The sequence below is a fragment of the Syngnathus leptorhynchus genome, chromosome 10 (assembly GCF_054491065.1).
Source record: "Syngnathus leptorhynchus isolate UIUO chromosome 10, UIUO_Slep, whole genome shotgun sequence".
NCBI classification, from domain to species: Eukaryota; Metazoa; Chordata; class Actinopteri; order Syngnathiformes; family Syngnathidae; genus Syngnathus; species Syngnathus leptorhynchus.
Genome location: NC_141204.1, coordinates 12569244 through 12589219, shown reverse-complemented (window position 1 = coordinate 12589219; position 19976 = coordinate 12569244). Strand labels below are relative to the sequence as shown.

The 19976-nt window shown below is 48.5% G+C and overlaps 1 protein-coding gene across 6 annotated transcripts; it reads left to right on the top strand.

Annotated features, from left to right (window-relative positions):
• Positions 1-2110: 2110 nt before the first annotated feature.
• LOC147050505 (kinesin-like protein KIF20B) lies at positions 2111-15573 on the top strand. Of its 6 annotated transcripts, none has more exons than XM_085922493.1 (32): positions 2111-2297; positions 4458-4560; positions 5122-5211; positions 5283-5405; positions 5899-6037; positions 6115-6299; positions 6390-6444; positions 6604-6783; positions 6862-6973; positions 7067-7129; positions 7191-7337; positions 7407-7572; positions 8163-8273; positions 8389-8517; positions 8643-8779; positions 8880-9000; positions 9394-9490; positions 9570-9661; positions 9819-10018; positions 10353-10491; positions 10562-10684; positions 10834-10894; positions 11030-11155; positions 11531-11616; positions 12353-12508; positions 12720-12887; positions 13080-13481; positions 13631-13699; positions 13927-14041; positions 14191-14285; positions 14491-14593; positions 15351-15573. In XM_085922493.1, the coding sequence occupies exons 2-31, from the start codon at positions 4459-4461 to the stop codon at positions 14578-14580; spliced, it is 3879 nt and encodes a 1292-aa protein (XP_085778619.1). In that variant the 5' UTR covers positions 2111-2297; position 4458; the 3' UTR covers positions 14581-14593; positions 15351-15573. The 6 variants fall into 6 exon arrangements, 5 of the variants coding, with proteins under 5 accessions (XP_085778619.1, XP_085778618.1, XP_085778622.1 ...); XM_085922492.1 differs by having other exon boundaries at positions 14491-14597; positions 15351-15572; XM_085922496.1 differs by lacking the exon at positions 15351-15573 and having other exon boundaries at positions 13080-13154; positions 13257-13481; positions 13628-13699; positions 14491-14876.
• The last annotated feature ends 4403 nt before the right edge of the window (positions 15574-19976 follow it).

Below are 19976 nucleotides of genomic sequence, written 5' to 3'. Positions count from 1 at the left end.
ACAGACATGAACCAGCAACAACAGGCTAAACGATACGGTATGCTAACGTGACATATACACAAACGAGGAGCTGAGAACGGGCCTGATGTAACATTCAGAGTTATTCAAGTAAGTATTACATAAATAACACGTTCATCAAACCATCTGTGTCACTCCAATTCATTAAATCCATCGATCGTGCTTTATGTAAACAATGCCGCATATGCGCCGCATATGCTCACGTCGGACCCGTTGTAAGTTGCATTTCTAATTATTCCACAGACCCATATAACGATATATAAAGTATATTTCAAATAACTATCATATTAAAACAATATTATCAAACCATCTGTGTCACTCCAAACCATTAAATCCAACGATCAAATTCCTGTTCTTTATGTCAACAACGCCGCGCGTGCGCTGCAGAGATCTAGTATATAACTATATTGTAGCGTTAACAAAGTACCAAGAAAGACGTGGGTTTGGTAAACGGCTCTTTATTTAACAAAACAAGAGTTCAACAAGCCAACAACTACTGAACTTCCATCCACGGAGGTGAAAGAAAGCTCTGTAGAGTATGACCGGGCGTGCGTAAAAGCCATGTCCGAGCCCCATCCACCGTCCCCGGACAGCCACCCGACTTCCATCCACGAGGTGGAAGAGAGCTCCATGGAATAGGAGCGTGCGTGCATAAAAGCCATGTTCGAGCCCCACTAACATTAATATTGTTTTAATATGATAGTTATTTGAAATATACTTTATATATCGTTATATGGGTCTGTGGAATAATTAGAAATGCAACTTACAACGGGTCCGACGTGAGCATATACGGCGCATACGCGGCATTGTTTACATAAAGCACGATCGATGGATTTAATGAAATTGAGTGACACAGATGGTTTGATAAACGTGTTATTTATGTAATACTTACTTGAATAACTCTGAATGTTACGTCAGGCCCGTTCTCAGCTCCTCGTTTGTGTATATGTCACGTTAGCATACTGTATCGTTTAGCCTGTTGTTGCTGGTTCATGTCTGTTTTTGGTGTTAGATTTTGACAAATACATTTGCCCCAAAAGTACGACTTATACTCCGAAGCGACTTATAGTCCGACAATTACGGTACCTACATGTACCAAAGAGGCCTATTCTAACAGCCCACACTAAAATTCGGCACTGATAGTGCGCCGGGTCCGTACTACTGAGTACGTACACGAGTGTGCACTGAGCTTTCTGACGCGGCTTCCGGGATAAATGCGCAGGCGGTTCCTCATCTACTGCGGAAATGCAGTCATTGCAGGGAAAATGACAAAAAAATGTTTAATAATACAATTTATTCAGGTTGGGCGAGCCAGATTAAACGGCCCCATGGACCGGATGTGGCCCGCGGGCCGTAGTTTGCCCGTCTTGTCTAGTCTACATTTTTCTGCCTTGCACACCAGCGTATCCTTTCCTGCCAGAGAGGTGACATTCCATGTCCCAAGAGCCAGCTTCAGTAGTCGGGGATCAGACCGCCAAGGTCCCCGCCTTTGGCCGCCGCCCAGCTCACTCTGCACCCAAACCCTTTGGCCCCTCCTACAGGTGGTGACCCCATAGGAAGGGGGACCCACTTTGCCTTTTCAGGCTGTGCCCGGCCGGGCCCCATGGGTGAAGGCCCGGCCACCAAACTCTCGACTTCAAGCCCCAACTCCAGAGGGGTGTGTGGAATGAGAGGCATGGAAGTGGGTCTCAGGTTGACTTGCCTTCATTTTCCCTGCATGACTTACTTGGAAAAAAAAGTCAAATCAAGCTCTTACCTTTGAAAATAGTATCGCTCTTCACATAGCCTATATGTGAAAAGTGGCACACAGTGGCACACAGAGCATCTCGAGAACAGCAAATGTTTTTCTCTGAACGGTTTCTATTTCATTTCAGGGTCCATGGATCAGACAAATAAACGACCCACTGACTTCAGCTTCATACAAATGAGACTGAAACATTAAGGTCTCACAAAAAGGAAATAAAGTGACGTTACATGAGAGAAGCAGCTCGATGGTGCGGGTGGCGCCTGTCAGATTCTGTCCACCAGGGGTCAGCATCATAACTCAAAGCAGATAATCAGACTAAAAGAAAAAAAGACCTCTACCGATTGGCTTGTTTCAAACTGAGAGCGCCATTCAGTTACCTTGGTTGATTGTTTTTCTTCTACTTTCCTTCATACCAGAATATTTCTTGAGACTTTTCTGGCTCTCGTTCATGTGACGTTTGCGTCTTGGGTCATTTTCCAGACTTTTCCTTCACATTTCTCTTCTGTGATCTAATGTGAAGACGGCCTGGCAGGTGAGTGTGCAACATCCCTCCACTCATCCATTTTCAACATCACTTATCCTGTTCAATGTAGCGGGGAGTGCTTAAAGCCCCAGTTGACATCAGGGAAAAGGCAGGCTATGAATGGTAGCCGGGGCGCGTGTATTAATATCAATATTATTTTACATAAATATATAGAAATAGAAATGCTCTCGTTTTTCTTCTTGGCTCTTTTTACGTCCACAAAATCGACTGGAGCTCGTCGTTTAGCAGTGTGCTTTCGAATGACGTCACTTTGGTATGTAAATGTAAACGAGACGTTTGGTTTCACGTGTTTATTGACGATTTGAACAGTTTTGCAGTCCGACAAATTCCATGTTGCTTGTGACGAATCTGCAGTCGCGAAATTGAAGATTACTTAACTGGGTTTGCCACATCTGGATTCGGGTAGCCAGTTTATGGACTTTGTTACATTTATGGCAAAAAGGGTTACGTATCTGACGCTTGAGATAGACTTTCTATCTTTAAACTTGAAACCAAACGTTCGATTCTAACCGACTTACTTCGCAATTTGTTATTTTTGTTCAGCGGACGTTAACCATGAGCCAGTTTGCAGTTACTTTAAAATGACTGTCGTGTTTACATGTTGATCAGAAGTTATTTTTGTCCCACTGCCATTGTATCCATGCTTGTATCCTTTTTAACATTAAAGAAGAAAAAAAACTTACAATAAAGAACAACTTTATTAATAACCTTGTTTTTTGTCTGTAACAGAACAGATTCAAAGTGCAACACTTTGCTTGAAATAAAATTAAACTATAAACATTCTTGACCAACTGCAATTTTATGCTGAAGAAATACAATAGAATAATAGTAAACATAATTCATGAAATTAAATAACAGCAAAAAATAATCAATTCAAAGTTATCAGCAACATTAACTCAGGAGCACAGTATATAAAACATTTTATCCTACAAAACAAAAACGAATAAAACAATTTGTGCTGGGGTTTTTTAATCAAAATGAAGCAGCATGACGGAGACCATATCCACGGCTTCAGGCAGTATCAGCTCTTCTGCAATGGCGTGTGATTTTTGTTGTTGTTTTTTTTGTTTGCACTGAGCAATTTGGTACGCTCCTTTTACATGATGTTTGCTGATTGAAGTAGCGTTCACAAAGTGGAATGATTGTTGCCAATATTCAGCCCGTTTTCGCTGAAAAACCTTAAACATCTTATCAGCGTGATTGTCGTGATTAAGTGCCGCCTTAATATATTTGGCTTCATACTGTCTGCTCCCAACATTGCACCAGTCTTTCCTCGTCTCCCATCGTAGTCACACTGAAGCACTATGTACGCTTCGTCATATTAGGGTTAGCTTTGGTATGACTCTCATTTCTCTTATCTTCATCTCTCTCCGCCGTTCTTTTCAACCCTGTTAAATAGTTTTCCTATGTTGTCCCACTGCACTTTTTATCGCCTGCTCTGTGCTGTGTGTGCGTATCTTCCGTGCGCTCTGCACTATAGAGCACTGGTGTTAAGCTCAAAGCCTGGGGGCCAGATATGACCCGCCACATCATTTTCTGTGGCCCGCAAAGACAAATTGTGCATCAAACCTATGTGTCATGACTAAAATTGAAAATTATCTTCTTTTTGAAAAAAAAAATCATCTTTTTAAAATATTTGAAAATTTTCTACTAGTCTGATTTGAAAACAAATTATTTGTTTTGTAGCTTATACTATGTATAATATAAGGCATTCATACATTTATATGGGTTGACATTCATAATGGCCCTCCGAAGAAAATAGTGACTACGATGAGCTTGACACCCCTGCTATAGAGCGAATACTCCTTGCGCACACTCCTACAGTGATGGCGCGACTCCCACCTACTGCAGTGGATGTCTAATTACCCTTTAATCGAGTAAATAAATAAAAAAGCATGTCCCCTGGTGTCACACACACACACACACACGGTATCGCACCGTGCCCCACTATTTGAGAAGGACTGGGTTAGGTTTAGCACCCGTAACGAGGTACCACTGTATGTCATACGCCAGAGATGTGTAGTGATGACAGCCGGTGCAATGAAATGTTTCCCAGCTTTTTTGCTGTCCTAACATGCTGCGTCAATGTGTTGAGGCTGAGAAAGAGTTGGGAAAATCTGCTTCAAGCGCCTGTTCATCTTGTGACAGGATGACGGAGTCATGTCAACTTGAGTGGGGCCTTATGGAAGACCAAGGCAGTTTATGGGCAGAAAGTAGCAGCAGCAACAGCAGCGACTCACAGCTGACCCAGGTACCAAGTGGCCATGAGACAAAATTAGACTGTGACGCGATGATAACTGTTAGCAAAAGTGACAGTCATTATCCAGCTTGCAACACGGGACTATATTCCCCTGAAAAATATTGAGGTAGTGAATTTGTTGAATGACACTGCGTTTGCTGGCGACATTGCGACTGCAGCTCCTCAAATTAAGCGGCCGAGGTACTGTCCATTCCTTTGTATGCCATTTTGTCTGTTTGTGCGCACCGTGTCCAATCTCTCGTCAGAAGAAGGCCGGTGTCTCCCTACTGGTCAATGCCCGAGAACCACTCAAAGGACGACGTATGTTATGTCACATCATGCGGCAAGACGAACCAAAATGTGTGTGTGTGTGTGTGTGTGTGTGTGTGTGTGTGTGTGTGTGTGTGTGTGTGTGTGTGTGTGTGTGTGTGTGTGTGTGTGTGTGTGTGTGTGTGTGTGTGTGTGGCATGTGCGTTGCACGCGCGTGTGGCACGTGTGCGCGCGTGTGTGGCACGTGTGGGCGCGTGTGTGGCACGTGTGGGTGCGTGTGTGGCACGTGTGGGTGCGGTGCAGCCCAGCAGCTCAGAAGAGAGAGAACATGTGAAGGTTTACCTCCGCATCCGCCCCTCAACGGCGGCTGAGGCCCAGAAGGGAGAGTCACAGGTGCGTGCAAGCAGTTGGCCAAAGTTGTTGCCGGGCGTCAGCCACATGTCAACGCGCGTGTTTGTCTGCAGGACTGCGTGTTGGTGGAGCCTCCAAGCACGGTCCTGCTGAGGCCTCCCGGCACCTCGCAGGCAGCTCACCTCGGCTCCGACAAACCCTTCCTGCGCAGCGCTCAGCGCTTCCACTTCTCTCAGGTTGGAAACCCTTGAAAGTTTGTTCATTGCACCGGCTGAAAGTTGTCAAAAATCCGAAAGAGCATTCAAGCGTTTATTATGCTTCCCCAACGAGAGTTTTCGTTGTTCATCTCGCTAGTTTTTGGCACTCTACTCTTTACACGTTCTCATGTTGTCCTCGGGTCTAACTAGTATTTGCTGGCAAGGTGTTTTGCTTTTTTGTTGGGTGTGGTGGGAGGGGTGCAGATTAATCAACAGAGCTGAGCAAAAAGGCATGCATGTAAGTATGGTGGACTTTGCAAAGTTGGTCTCCCTCCTCTGTACTTAACTGTTCACCCCTCCTCTCCCTACTCGGCTGTGCAGGGTGGTGGGCGGGTCTGGCCTCTCATTGACTTCGAGATGTCAACAAATAGATTGTCTTGTCCATTGTTCCATCAGGCCTCCCATTCAAGCCTTCCCAAATCTGCGTTTGATTGTGTAGTTGAAAATCATCATCGTCATTGTCATTGAGCAGGTGTACGGTCCAGACACCACACAGGAAGAGTTGTTCCAAGGATCAGTCAAGGATCTGGTCCGAGATGTTCTCCAGGGAGGCGATGTTCTGCTCTTCTCTTACGGGGTCACCAATGCTGGCAAAACATTTACGTTTTTGGGTGCGCCTCTTGTTCTTCTGTGAGGGGGGATGTCGGGCTGGTCCTTGGGTTCCTCACTTATGCGCTTCTTCCGTCAGGTCCGGACGGCGATGCTGGCATCCTGCCCAGATCCCTGGACGCCCTGTTTTGCAGCATGCGGGGCAAGCTCTCGAGCGGAATGGGCGTCAAGCCTCATCGCTGCAGAGAGTTCATCAGGCTGAGCGAGGAGCAGCGGGCCCAAGAGGCCGCCTTCAAGAGCGCCCTGCTGCAACACTCCAGAGAGGTGAGGCCGGCCGTCGCTCACCACCACGGCAGCGCCTCTGCCCGGTCTCGGCGCCTCCGCCAGCTCATGGCGGCTCTTCTGCTTCTCTAGAACAATGAGGCCGGTGGAAGCATGTGGAGCTCTGGCTGCCCCGTGCTCCTTAAAGGCAAGTTTGTCTTTGTCCAGTAGAAGGCTTGGCTACACCTGCATTTGTTTGCATGACAGTGGCATATTCATAATTGGGCGCTTATAGTTGGGTTCACTTCTTTGCTTGGCAATGATGATGGCGCCAACAATGTGAAGCGGGTCTCTCTCGTTTTGGCAGGCTCGTCAGAGTGGCCAGACTTCCAAGCGGAAGCCAACACCAAGTTCTGTGTTTGGGTCTCCTTCTGCGAGATCTACAAGGAGAAGATCCACGACCTCCTGGAGGCGACGCCCGGCGGAGCAGCCAAGAGGACGCCCCTGCGCTTGTCTCAGGACATTACGGGCAACACCTTCGTCAAAGGTCTCGTCTCGCCCGGCGTCTCTCGTCCGAGCCGGGAAGGTGCCTTGCTCTTTCTAACGCCTGTCGTCCGCACGGTAGCCTTGCGCTGGGTGCAGGTGGACAATGCGGACGAGGCCTACCAAGTCATCAAGCTGGGCAAGAGGAGCCAAAGTTTTGCTTCCACCGGGATCAACCGGCTCTCCAGCAGGAGGTCTCAACGCGTGCGCACGCATCCCAACATGCACGCAAATGTCGTCGTCAACACAGATGTTTGCGAATGCGGCTTTCTTGTTTTGTTTTGCAGTCACAGCATCTTCTCCATACGTGTTTTAAGGATAAAGGACACCGGAGTGGTGGCCGTCAGCGAGTAGGTAGCACGCCTGGTGATGGGAGTGTGCGCGCCCGCTGCTAAAAGTGTATTTTTTTAGGCTGTGCCTGTGCGATCTGGCCGGCTCAGAGCGCTGCACCAAGACCGGCAACCGCGGCGAGCGGCTCAAGGAGGCCAGGAACATCAACGCCTCGCTGCTCATCCTGGGCAAGTGTGTCAGCGCTCTCAGACACAACGGGCGCGCCAGGTCAGTGCACCCTTTGACAGAGACCCTGCCAGTAGCCACCCGTCTCTGAGCGGATCTGCGTTTGCCCAGGCTCCAGCAGCAGCATGTGCCCTTCCGCGAGAGCAAGCTGACGCACTTGCTCCAGGCCTTCTTCTGCGGCCGAGGCAAAGTCTGCATGATGGTCAACGTTAACCGGTGCGCCTCGGTCTACAACGAGACGCTGCGAGTGCTGGAGTTCTCCGCCCTGGCGCAGAAGGTGCACCTTTGCATTTCTTTCAGGGCACGGGGTCCCGCCTTTACAGCGTTTTGGCTGATAGACAGAATACTTTCTCAACATGCATGCACAGATTTTGCTTGGAATAAATTGGTTATTTTGGAGAGGAGGGATTTTTTTCCCCCTCTCGTTATCAGCGTTTTGGGGAGAATTTGTTTATTTTGCTGTTCATATTTTAACTGGTGCATTTGAGTGGCCTCAAAGATACTAAGCCAGTTAAGCATGGGCGGACTCTCGAGCCAATTGCTGAACAAGTTGCTTCAATTGATCACTCCGTCTTGTGATGGGGCGGCTGAGCGCTTCTTCCTTCTACTCGCTGATCCAAAATCTTGTTTCGAGCCTCATAGGCGTGCTCATTTTTGCGCAAGATACAAACATCAACATTTTTTTTGCTTGCTTTTTGGGTCACTTGAGGGCACCGAGAAGTTGCTCAATATACGTAGCAAGCAAGTTCGCAGCACTGGCCACTTTTGCAAAATTGCGGCGCATGTCAGCGAGGACCTGCTTTGAAGTTGCAATTTTTGCAAATGATGCGGCCCACAGTTGACCACTGCCTGTCTTGCGTCCTCCAGGTGGTGCTTCTGCCCAGCGGGACCACTCCTGTCCCGCCCCACAATCCCCACCTGGGCCCAAGTGCCAGCAAGACTCTGATTGGCCAAGAAAGAGGCCCACAGGACACGCAGGTGGGGGCAAGGGACGTGGCCAACAGGGGGCAAGGGATGTGGCCAGCGAGGCAGCCCCCTTCGTCTTCTCCGTTTTGGCCACGTTTGTATAACAAGTTCATGTTATCTTTGCCAGGAGGAGCAAGAGGATGATAATGATGGCGACGAAAAGATGTCAGTGGACGAGGACACTGTGTGTGAAAGTGAGGGTGAGGACCTTGAAGAACTTGACGACGAAGTCATCGGCAATCAAATAAGACAGCAGGTTGGTCAACCTGAGTATTATTTGTTGGCAATCACAAAACAAAAAACGACTCACCTGGAGGGAATGCAACAATTTGACTAATTAAATGAATTGACAACTCTGTTAATCATCGTCCTGCTGAGCAGCAGGTGGCGCTGGTGAGACGTCTTCAGATGGCGCTCAAGCAGGAGCGAGCTGACAGCAGGCTGGTGGAAGCTCGTGTTAGAGAGGAGGTTTGCCAGGAGTTCAGCCAGATCTATGCTGACATGCAGAAAGACTTCACGTGAGACTTTTATTAGCTTCCAAGTGGGGGAAGTCGCTGCCAGGGGTGGTCCTGGCAACCCTGCCAGCTGAAGACATTAAGATTAAGTGGTTTGGCGCAGGGAGCGGCTGGCCAGAGAGACGCAACTCCTAGAGGAGAAAGGGGAGAAACGTCTGGAGATCTTCAAGCGCATGACCGCCCAGATGGCTGCCTGCAGAGAGGCCGAGGAGCCGCACAGAGAGGTGAGCTGTGGTGGGGCGGCCCAATTCTCATCTGCGATGAAGGACCACACCCCTGGAGTCAGTCGTATTATCTGACGTACAAGTGGTATTCATTTGAGGGACACTTCTTCCCGGTGGCTAAGAAAGAGCAGCGCACGGAATTGGAGTGCAACATCACTCATAGTTCTTTACATTTAATGTCATTAATACGTATCATGCCCTTCTCATGAAGTGCAGTATTTTCTGTCGTTACAACCATCAAAATTAGTCGGCCATTGGCATTTCCGTTCATTTGTTTGGGCAAAGAAAATTGAGGCGCACGTGTTTAGAGTGATGAGCATGTTCACCAAATGAATTCAACTTGTATCTCCTTAAGTAGACCGCCTTGGCTGTGTGCTTTGGCTCCTCTTCTAGGTCTTGACTTTGGCATCACCCTTGCCCCGGGCAGAAGACATCCCTGTGTCCGACGTCCTCCAACTTTGCGAGCTCCGCAGCGACTCGATGAAAGCAGGTAAGCTCAGAGTGGACCGTTGAGCCCCGGCACCACCGCAAGTTCTATATTTGGATCACATCACTGTGCTGCAATGAAGGTGAGAGCAGCTCATCAGAGGAGAAGAGCAGGTTTGCGGCTGAGCTTCAGTGTCAGCTACGGGCACAGGCCGAGTGGATTCGGGAGGAGGAGGTGAGCGACAGCGAGATGAGCTCACGTCAAACACTTCTTCGCGTCACTGTCATGCACTGGGCGCTCGCCTTTTGTTAAGCTTTGCCTCTGCCTGCATTGGTTGGTCACTGCCGCTTGGACACAAGCCTGCACTTTTAGTTTCGCTTTGTCCATTCAGCTCCAAATGGAGGAGCCACCCAACGCGAGCCAGACGGAGAGAAAGTTGCGGGAGCAATCGATGCAGACGGAGGCTTTGCCAGACGACGGCGACCGGGCGTTCTGCCCGTGTCGGCTTCAGGAGGCTGAGCAGCGCCTTGAGTTGTTGGCCATCGAGCAGAAGGACACCGAGCTCCTAAAGAGAGTCCTCCAGAGCACAGAGTAAGCTGCAATCTGTTCAGAAATGTTTCTTTTTTTTTCTTTGTATGGGCAGCAGAGAGTGTGAGCAGGCAAGAGCTCGCTTTCATTCCAAAAGCTGACACGTGATAGGCAGCTTTCATTCTCCGTAATAGGCATCGTTTGCAAGTAAGGACCCACGCTAACTATGGCACCTACGTTGGGGGAGAAATAACGACCCACCACTGAGCCTCGTGGCTAGGCTCAATAAAAGAGACATCTTCAGGCACAAACGCAGCCAATAGCGAGCGGCGCGGAAGTCGTGCATATACAATGGTTTTGCTGCTTGCCTCACCTGATAACTGTGGCGCTCTTCCAGACTGAGGGAACTGGTTAAACGGGACTCGGGCAAAGCAGAGAATCTGGCCGCGGATCTGCGCAGGAAGGAAGAGGATGTTAGTGAGCTCAGAGAGAAGCTAGCCGACTACAAGACGCAGGTCCAGCGGGTGCGCACAGACGTACGTGAGACCAGCTGTCCGACTTGGGATTGGTGCCAGGTGTACGTGCGATGCTGATGTCTTCCTGCAGATCTCCACCTTGAAGGAGAATGAGAGGATCTTGAGACTCAAGCTGGCAGATGCGGACAAGGTGAAGAAGCGGCTTCAGTCGGACCTTGCCGTCAGAGACAGAACCATCCAACGACTGGAGGCGGTGAGTTTGGACTCGCTGGTGAGCTACCAGCTCTGACGTCTTCCACGCTTTGAAGCGACTCCATCTTGCCATGTGACAAGATTTACAAGTCTTGCAGCGCTCCGAGGTTCCCTCCATCCTGCCTGACGCGCACTCTTTCCTCGCCGTAGGAGCGGCCGGCAGAGAAGACGCTTGCCGAGACGCTGCGGCTCTACCGCGAAGCTCGTCAAGGTGCGTCTTGTGTCCGCTTTTTTGAAATTGTTTGCATGCAAAGTGGCTGCCGTCTTGCAAACTGGACACTTCTCCACGGCACGGCACACGTGCCGAGTTCACAATGTTCCGACATGCATGTGGTGGCGCCCGCAGAGCTGGAGGGTAAGCGACAGCTGGTGGAGCACATGCGCTCTGCAATGCTAGAGCAGGACGAGACGCAGGAGGAGATGGAGCACCTGCTGGACGAGAAGCTCCATCTCATCCGGGAGCTTGACAGCGGTAAGACCAATGGTCCTTCCTTGCGTTTGCGCCAATCATCTTCCTCCAGAAGCCCTGATATCATTGTGACATTGATGACCTTCAGGAGTGAAGAAATATGCAGATGCGGCGCTTTGTTTCTCCGCTAGAATTTTTTTTCAAACCATCCTGTACCTAACGGATGACTATGTCCCAACTCCACCCAGACCCCCGGTGAGAGGTGGGAGGCAGGTGTCGCACGAGCAGCACCTCGGCAAGCCCGGGTCTCGTTTCATCTAAACGGAGCGCCGTGTTGGCTTGGCATTAGTGCACGGTGTTAGCTACTCACCGTTGGGAAAAATAAGCAGCAAAAGTTGCTAAGTTTCCAGGATGACAGCACTTTCTCATCTCGTTCAGAGGTGGCCCGAGTGAAGGAGATGGCGAAGCAGAAAATCGGCGCCAACGCCTCGGGGCCTCAACAAGGAGACGCCAACACTCGCCAGGTGAGTCATAGCGAGTTATTGATTGACTGCGGCGCAAGGGTCAACTTGGCCAAACTTTGACCTTGGTGCCTCATTCGTCTTTGGATCTCACAATTTCAATATGCGCGTGTGTGACTTTCCCAATCATTGGCGAGTGTCTTCACCTGTTTTTAGATGACAAGATGACACATGATTGTCTGATCCTTCCTGACAAAACACTTCTTTGCTTTCAAAACTAAAGTGGCAAAGGAATGGACGGCCATTTTCTGGACATTTTGTGATGTTCAACAAGATCACAGACCATTTTCACTTTTTGGCAGAATATTTATTTTCATTTTTTTTTTTTTTAAATCTTAAAATGCTCTTTTGCTTTGACAATTCTTTCTGTCAGTGCAGCCCAAATGCTGCTTGTGGTTTTTCTCTCTCAATCCACGCAATGGATCCCGCAGGCTGACTTTTGAAAAAATGGGGCGCCTGCACGGCTGTCTTTCTTTCTGGACGACAGGATGCAAGAGCAATGATCACCTTACCTTGAATGCTTAAATGCCTTGTGACGCCGTTTTCGTTTCTTCAACAACACTGCAAAGTTGTTCTCGTCCGAACTGAAGCTCTTGACGAGCCGCTCGATGGCACTCGTCATCACAATCATCGCCGTCCCCCTCGTCGGCCATGTGACATTATGTTGTTTAACGCATCACCTCTGAATGAAATGACAGACAATCATTTTCTACTGTCTCTTTGCTGGCTTCCTGCCAAGCTTTTGGAGGCCAAGCACCTGACAGAACGGCACAAGTGGCAGGAGGACAAGATGGCTCTAATTGGTCATATCAAGGAGGCAGAGGACAAGCGCAATCAGGAAATGAAGAGGTTTGCCAAGGACCGAGAGCGGCGCCTGGCCCGGCAGGCCGAGCTGGTGAGCTGCCCTTCTTGCAATCACCTTCTCCTGTCTCAGTTTGAGGTTGTCAGCATTTGGGAAATAAAGCGTCCCAGCTCGCAGTCCATTTTACGAGAAGAGTCCCTTGAAGATACAGATGCTTTGAGTTGCCCTCTCCCATTTTGCTCCTGTCCTGTCTCTAAAGGAAAAGACAACAAAACCTGACGCTTTTGCTGGATTTTTTGTCCAGGAGGCAGAGCTGCGTGCCAAGGATCAGGAGATGGAGAGCTGGAGGCGGGAGAGAGACGCGCTGGTGGCCGCCCTGGAAGCGCAACTCAACCAGCTTCTTGCTGGCCGGGACGACAAAGACCGAACCATCCATTGGCTTGGCGACAACGGCATGCCATTGCCACTCGAGGTCGGTACTAGTGCATCTGCCGCCATCCCGTCGCCTTTTGGCCGAGAACTCTCCGCCCATTGGTTTCCCAATGCTAACTGCTAGAAGCCAGTGTTCAAACGCTTGAGCACCACTTTTGAAACGCTCTGAAAAAGCCAGTGTATCCGCGTCCGGCTCATCATCCTTCATCAGCTCAAATGTCTTCCCTGTCAGACTGGCGGTGGCACAGCGGGGGTGGAAGAGGCCAGCGAGTACGTCGGGGGCCGACCGGACGATGCCGACACTCAGGTCGTTGTATTCACTACGGGCGCGTTGATGAGTGCCAAAATGTCACGTGGTCAAGGCAGCGCCAAGGATCACGATGCGGCTCACACCTATATCGCCTTTCAGGGCTCGCCAGGATGCCGCCACTCGGGATGCCCGTCGCTGCTGGAATCCTCCCAAATCTCCATGGAGAACGGGCACGCCAGCCGCTTCCCGCTGCCCCAAATGGAGATTTCCTTCAGCCCGCTGCGGCCCGACCGCATGGCACTCCGGCGCCGGGGCCACCCCGAAGCCGTCACCATCAAGATCACCCGCTCGAGTCGCAAAAGAAAGAGCGCCGACGTGGACAAGGTAGGGAAGGCAAGAGCGAGAGCAATCTTATACAAGAACCCCTTGCTTGACACCTCAATCAGAGCAGAGCACTTTTACTGCCTTAAGTGTCTTCGCCGGCCTAACGTCTGCGTCCATGCGGGTGTGCCTGTGGGCGTGCCTGTCAGCAGGATGAAGTGGAGGTGGAGAGTCAAAGGAACACTAAAGTGATGCCAACACTGAGTGAGCACCAAGAGGAGGTAATGAGCAGATGAACACACTTGCGCACACGCACAGCCCGGGTGAAAAAAAATGGACCGTGCTGGTCAACTTGATTGGTCCGACTGCGCAAGGTTGGACGGGGCGAAGAAAGGGCACAAAAAGGTTGCAAACACCTCCGCTCCCTGACGGTTCGTCGGTGTCAGTCGCTTGCTTTGGGCTGAAACTTTCAACTCTCTTGTAAGCTCGCACTTTGTCATGCCTGCAGGTGTCCTGTCTGCCCGCGTCTACCGGGACCCACGGCGTCCCCGGTCGCAAAGACGCCACGCTGCGGAAGATTGGAGATTTCCTTCAGAGGTCGCCCACCCTCATCGGGTCCAAAGGTCAGTCCGGCGCTGGTCACCGCGTGGTGTCGCATCACCCCTCCTTCCCGCCTGGGCCTTGCTCTCAAAGCGCAGCTCCTCCCCTCCCCGGTTCATCAAACAAGCGTGCCGAAGGCGAACGTAACCAGAGTTTTCTTTGGGATGGGCAGCCAAGAAGATGATGGGCCTGGCGAGCGCCTCCAAGAGCAAAAGGAAGCCATTGGGCGCCGTCATCTCCTCGCCCATGGACGTGCCCCCCCACCCGGTTAGCCACACATCACATATGGCCAACATCTCACGGCACAGTACACCGCCCCAGAGGCGTAACCTGGTTTTTAAAAATAAACTATGAGAGCATTTTGTGTGTATCGTTAGCGCGTAGGTTGCTTTGTGGGTTTGAGCTTCCTCGTGCTGATTGCATTTGTTGGGCATGTGGATTTGACACGTCTATTGCTTTCCTGTCGTTGCAGATGGTCAGCCACAGAGTGGATGTTGCCGAGGACAAGCGTGGCCGTCATCTCACCGTCAAAAGACGACTTTGCTCCACAATTGGTCAATGACAGGCCTGTGCAAGTTGGTATGCATTGTGTGCTTCCAGCTTGACGATGGTCAATTGGCCAATGTTTTCCACCTAGCCTAGCACGCTAGCCTTCTGGAGGAGCGCGGGAAAGCTGGTTGTGATCGTAATGATGAGTGGCCTGTTTCCCGATGTTACGCTAGGCTAAGCTAATGTTGGGCAAAAGGAAGCTCATGGGCTTTGTTCTTTGAAGTACTTTGTATTTGAGCCCCATCCCACTGCTAGGGTAACCAGATTTGGGTTTCTGAAAAAGAGGGGGGCGTGGTCATTTATTAGTGGGTGAGGTCCTTTTTGTTTTTTTGGGGGGGGGGGTCATTTGTTATGACACAAATGACGTAGTGTCTGTATAGATAGCAATTACATTTATTGGACCAAATAACAGAAAACATATATACAATAACAAAAACATATTTACACTAACAAAACGTGTACACTGACTTTTTTTATAGTGGTACACTAAGTAAGAAAAGACAAAAGAAAAACAGCCATCGGTGCAGCATTTGAAGGAAAAAAAAAGGCTCCTCTTCAGTCCTCTTGCGGGTGCGTTGGCACCTTTATTTGCCACAGACACGTATGTAAGTGCCTGCCTTGCATGTCAAGCACTCAGCTTCATAAGGATCACGACCCTGGCGAAAGTACAGAAAAATCTGGAATTGAGTGAAATGGAATGGAGTGGTAATTTTATTGACAATATACTGTACATGTATTATGTTTGAGGCAGTCCAAACGGACGATTTTTGAAATTCCCCCCAGATGCTCTCTTTCACCTCCGTGGATGGAAGTCGGGGGCCGGCGCTCGGCCGGGTGGCTGTCCGGGGACGGTGGATGGGGCTCGGACATGGCTTTTACGCACGCCCGGTCATACTCTACAGAGCTTTCTTTCACCTCCGTGGATGGAAGTTCAGTAGTTGTTGGCTCGTTGAACTCTTGTTTTGTTAAATAAAGAGCCGTTTACCAAACCCACGTCTTTCCTGGTACTTTGTTAACGCTACAATATAGTTATATACTAGATCTCTGCAGCGCACACACGGTGTTGTTGACATAAAGAACGAGGAATTAGGACATAGGACAGATAGTGGAAGAAATAATAATAATAATAATTCATTAAATTTGTATAGCGCTTTTCAAAAAGCCAAAGACGCTTACAGGGAACAAGGCAAAGACATACAGGGGAAGGGGACAGGGAAGAGAAAATTGTATAAATTAAGAAAAGGACACCAGTTATAGGTAGGGGAGGTCATAGGCTTGAGAAAAGAGGTACGTTTTTAGACAGGACTTAAATATGGCTAGTGAGGGTGAGTCACAGACAGATTGAGGGAGAGAGTTCCAGAGTCAGGGTGCGTGCAGGAGAAGGCTCTGTCACCAAAGGATTTGAGTTTGGATTTTGGGACTGTGAGACGTGAAGTATTGGAGGATCGGAGGGGACGGTTGGGGCGGTAGGGGATAAGGAGGTCAGATAGGTAAGGGGGAGCCAGGTGGTGAAGGGCTTTGAAGGTGAGGATGATACGCTGCTTGATGGGGAGCCAGTGAAGAGAGTGGAGAACAGGAGTGATGTGTTCGCAGGACTGGGTGTGGGTAAGGAGGCGGGCAGCAGAGTTTTGGACAAATTGAAGTCTATGGAGTGAGTGAGCAGTGATTCCAGTGAGAAGGGAGTTGCAGTAGTCAAGCCGGGATGAGATGAAGGCGTGGATGAGAGATTCAGCGGCAGGCAGGGAGAGAGAGGCAGTGTCGGATTTTGGCAATGCGTCGGAGGTGGAAGTAGGAGGTCTTGACAATTGAGCGAACATGAGGGTGGAAGGACAGTGTAGGGTTAAAAATAACGCCAAGGTTGCGTGCCACAGGGGAGGGAGGGATGATTGAGGAGTCAATGGTGAGTCTGATGGAGCCAGTTTTATTGAGGGAGTATTTAGTGCCTGTGAGGAGGGGCTCTGTTTTGTCACTGTTGAGTTTGAGAAAGTTGTGGGTCAGCCATGTTTTTATTAGGTTTCAAGGTGGGTGAGGGGAGAGTGTTTGGTTGGTGCGGTGCATACCGTATTGCCCCGAATATGAGAGAGAGAGAGCGAGAGAGAGACAGGGGGAGAGAGAAAAAGAAAGGGAAAGAAAAAGAAAGGGAAAGAGAAAGGGAAAGAAAGAAAAAGAAAGGGAAAGAAAGAAAAAGAAAGGGAAAGAAAGAGAAAGGGAAAGAGGGGTTGGAAGTGAGTGGAGGAGCATACTACATCCAGGGTGTGGCCTTTGGTATGGGTGGGGAAGTTTATGTTCTGGGTGAGATGGAAGCAGTCCAGAAGATAGATGAAGTCGGACGTCACTGGGGCAGTTGGCTAGACGATGTGGATGTTGAAGTCACCGATGAATAGGAGGCGATAGGAGACTGAGGATACGATGGTGAGGAGTTCAGAGAGTTCAGACAGAAAAGATGGATGTAACTTTGGGGGGCAGTAGATGAGAACAGCAGTAGTAGAATTAGGGAGGAAAAAAGAGAGATATTCAAAGGATGAAATAGATGGGTTGCGCGTGCGGCAGTGCGCTGCAGTTGCGCGATCGGACAAAATTAAGCTCCCTGCGCACTGAGGTTCACGTAAGTGTTGGAAAGTACATCAGAACTTCAAAAATCCATCCATCCAACCCATCCAAACATACATACATACATACATACATACATACATACATACATACATACATACATACATACATACATACATACATACATACATACATACATACATACATACATACATACATACATACATACATACATACATACATACATTTTCTGTACCGCTTTGTCCCCATGGGGGTCGCGGGTGTGCTGGAGCCTATCCCAGCCGTCATCAGGCAGTAGGCGGGGGACACCCTGAACTGCAATCCCAGTTTAAAAATATTTTCTAAATTTCAGCGATGGCTCTGTCACAATAATGCGACCAGCGCTGTGCAGTTGCGAGGTCGGCGACGCGCTACGGTTGTGCGTCCGGCGTTGCGCTGCAGTTGCGCGATCGGACAAACATGCGCAAATGAAAAAATGCTTAAACAAGGCGTTTTTTTCTTTTTCCCTTGGAACGGATCACATTTTTTTGTATTATTTGTAATGGGAAAACATGATAACGGAATTCGAACGATTCACTTCTCAAACAGCCTTCTGGAAGGTATTGTGGTCGAAAACCGAGGCTCCACTGTATATATACATAAATACACACATATACACACATATACACACATTCATACATACATACATACATACATACATACATACATACATACATACATACATACATACATACATACATACATACATACATACATACATACATACATACATACATACATACATACATACACACACATACACACATACACACATATATATATATACATATACATATATATTAATTAGATGTGTTGATTTGATTGAAGAGTTTGTCCTTAATTACTTGAGACATCCGGCCGTGAATGGCTTCGATGGTTGTTTTGGGGAGAACAAGTATTTTATACACTACTGATTTTTCAGGTTTTGCAACTTGGAAAGTATGTAGAAGTTTGTAATTTCTATCATAGGTACTCTTCAACTGTGAGTGATCGTACTTAGACCTGACACCATTAGCACTAAAAGAATACTAGTGGTATGGATAAGTAGGCATCTGTATCAGTATCACTAAAGAGTTGAGTATTTCTACCCAAATAAATTAAACATCCTGAAAGTAATAAAACATTCATTGTCATATTAGTATAAATTGCTTACCATCTCAAGAAATTGCTTAATTTTACAAAATATACTTGGATTGTACTGACTTAAAAGTTAAAACATACCTCCATGACAAATAATATAATATAATAATAAGACCGCTGTCTTATTGTGAGTTTGCATATGTGCCACTACATATGCAAACTGTCAAGGGTGGAATGGAGCAGGGCGACCAAGTGCAGCTTGGACCAGGGTTTATTGACGGAACTCAAAAGACAGACTCGGCAAACTGACATGACTTAACAAACTGACATGACTTCCTAACCAAAACGACCAAGATGACTGACCGATAGGGACGTGAGACAAAAGACGTGACGACAAGACAACAATGATCCGATGGGGAATGAGGGCCAGACAGGACTTATATACACAACAAGTAACAAGAGGCAGGTAAGAACAATCAAACTAATCATAGGCACACAGGAGGGGAGAGAGACGAGCACACAGACAGAAACCATGACAACAGACACATAGTGGAACGGCTGGGGACGAGACGTGACACAAACCTTCCACTTTTAGTACAAATTCCACATTTGTATTGCTGTGAGCAATAATTGGATGAAACTGAGAGCAAACAAAAAGAAAACATTTAACTTTTTAATTTTATACAATCAATTTTCATCATATACTCCAGGGACTGATTATTGAGATTTTCTTTTCAAACGGTAGGTAAAGCGGGCTCCATTCCCCATTCACAGAAATTGTCTTTGCTGCCCTTTGTAGGATGATATTCCCCCCTTCCCTATTTACTGTTAATAAGGTCTGTTTTTTTTTCTTTCCCCAGATAAATGCCGTGGTACACATACACATAAATATATAAATGGTCTAAAGTTTGCCCATGGCCATTTGGATGATCCAGGGGAGTCATGTGAGAAGGTTCTGTGGTCAGATGGGATTAAAATAGAACATTTTGGTCTTAGTGCCACTCGTTGTGTTTTGGAGGACGAAGAATGATGTAGACCAACCCAACAACAACACAATCCTTCCTGTGAAGCATGCGAGTGGAAGCATTATGCTCTTGGGATGTTTTTCTGCACATGGGTCTGGACGACTGCACTGTATTATGTGGGAGAGGATGACTGAGGTGGCGGCTCGGTGGTGCAGTGGGTAGCACGTCCGCCTCACAGTTAGGAGGGTGCGGGTTCGATTCCACCTCCGGCCCTCCCTGTGTGGAGTTTGCATGTTCTCCCCGTGTCCGCGTGGGTTTTCTCCAGGCACTCCGGTTTCCTCCCACATCCCAAAAACATGCTTGATAGGCCGATTGAGCACTCCAAATTGTCCCTAGGTGTGAGTGCGAATGGATGTTCGTCTCTGTGTGCTCTGCGATTGGTTGGCAACCAGTTCAGGGTGTCCCTACTGCCCGATGACGGCTGGGATAGGCTCCAGCACGCCCACGACCCCCGTGGGGACTAAGCGGTTCGGAAAATGAATGAATGAAAAAAAAAAGGATGACTGAGGTCATATATGATGAGATTTTGGGGATCAACCTCATTTCCTCAGTTAGAGCATTGAAGATGAGCCGTGGCTGGGTTTTCCAACATGACAATGATTCAAAGCACACAGCCAGGACAACCTCAAGTGTCTCTGTATGAGGCATATCAATGTTCTGGAGTGGCCTGGCCAGTCTCCATACCCTATGAATT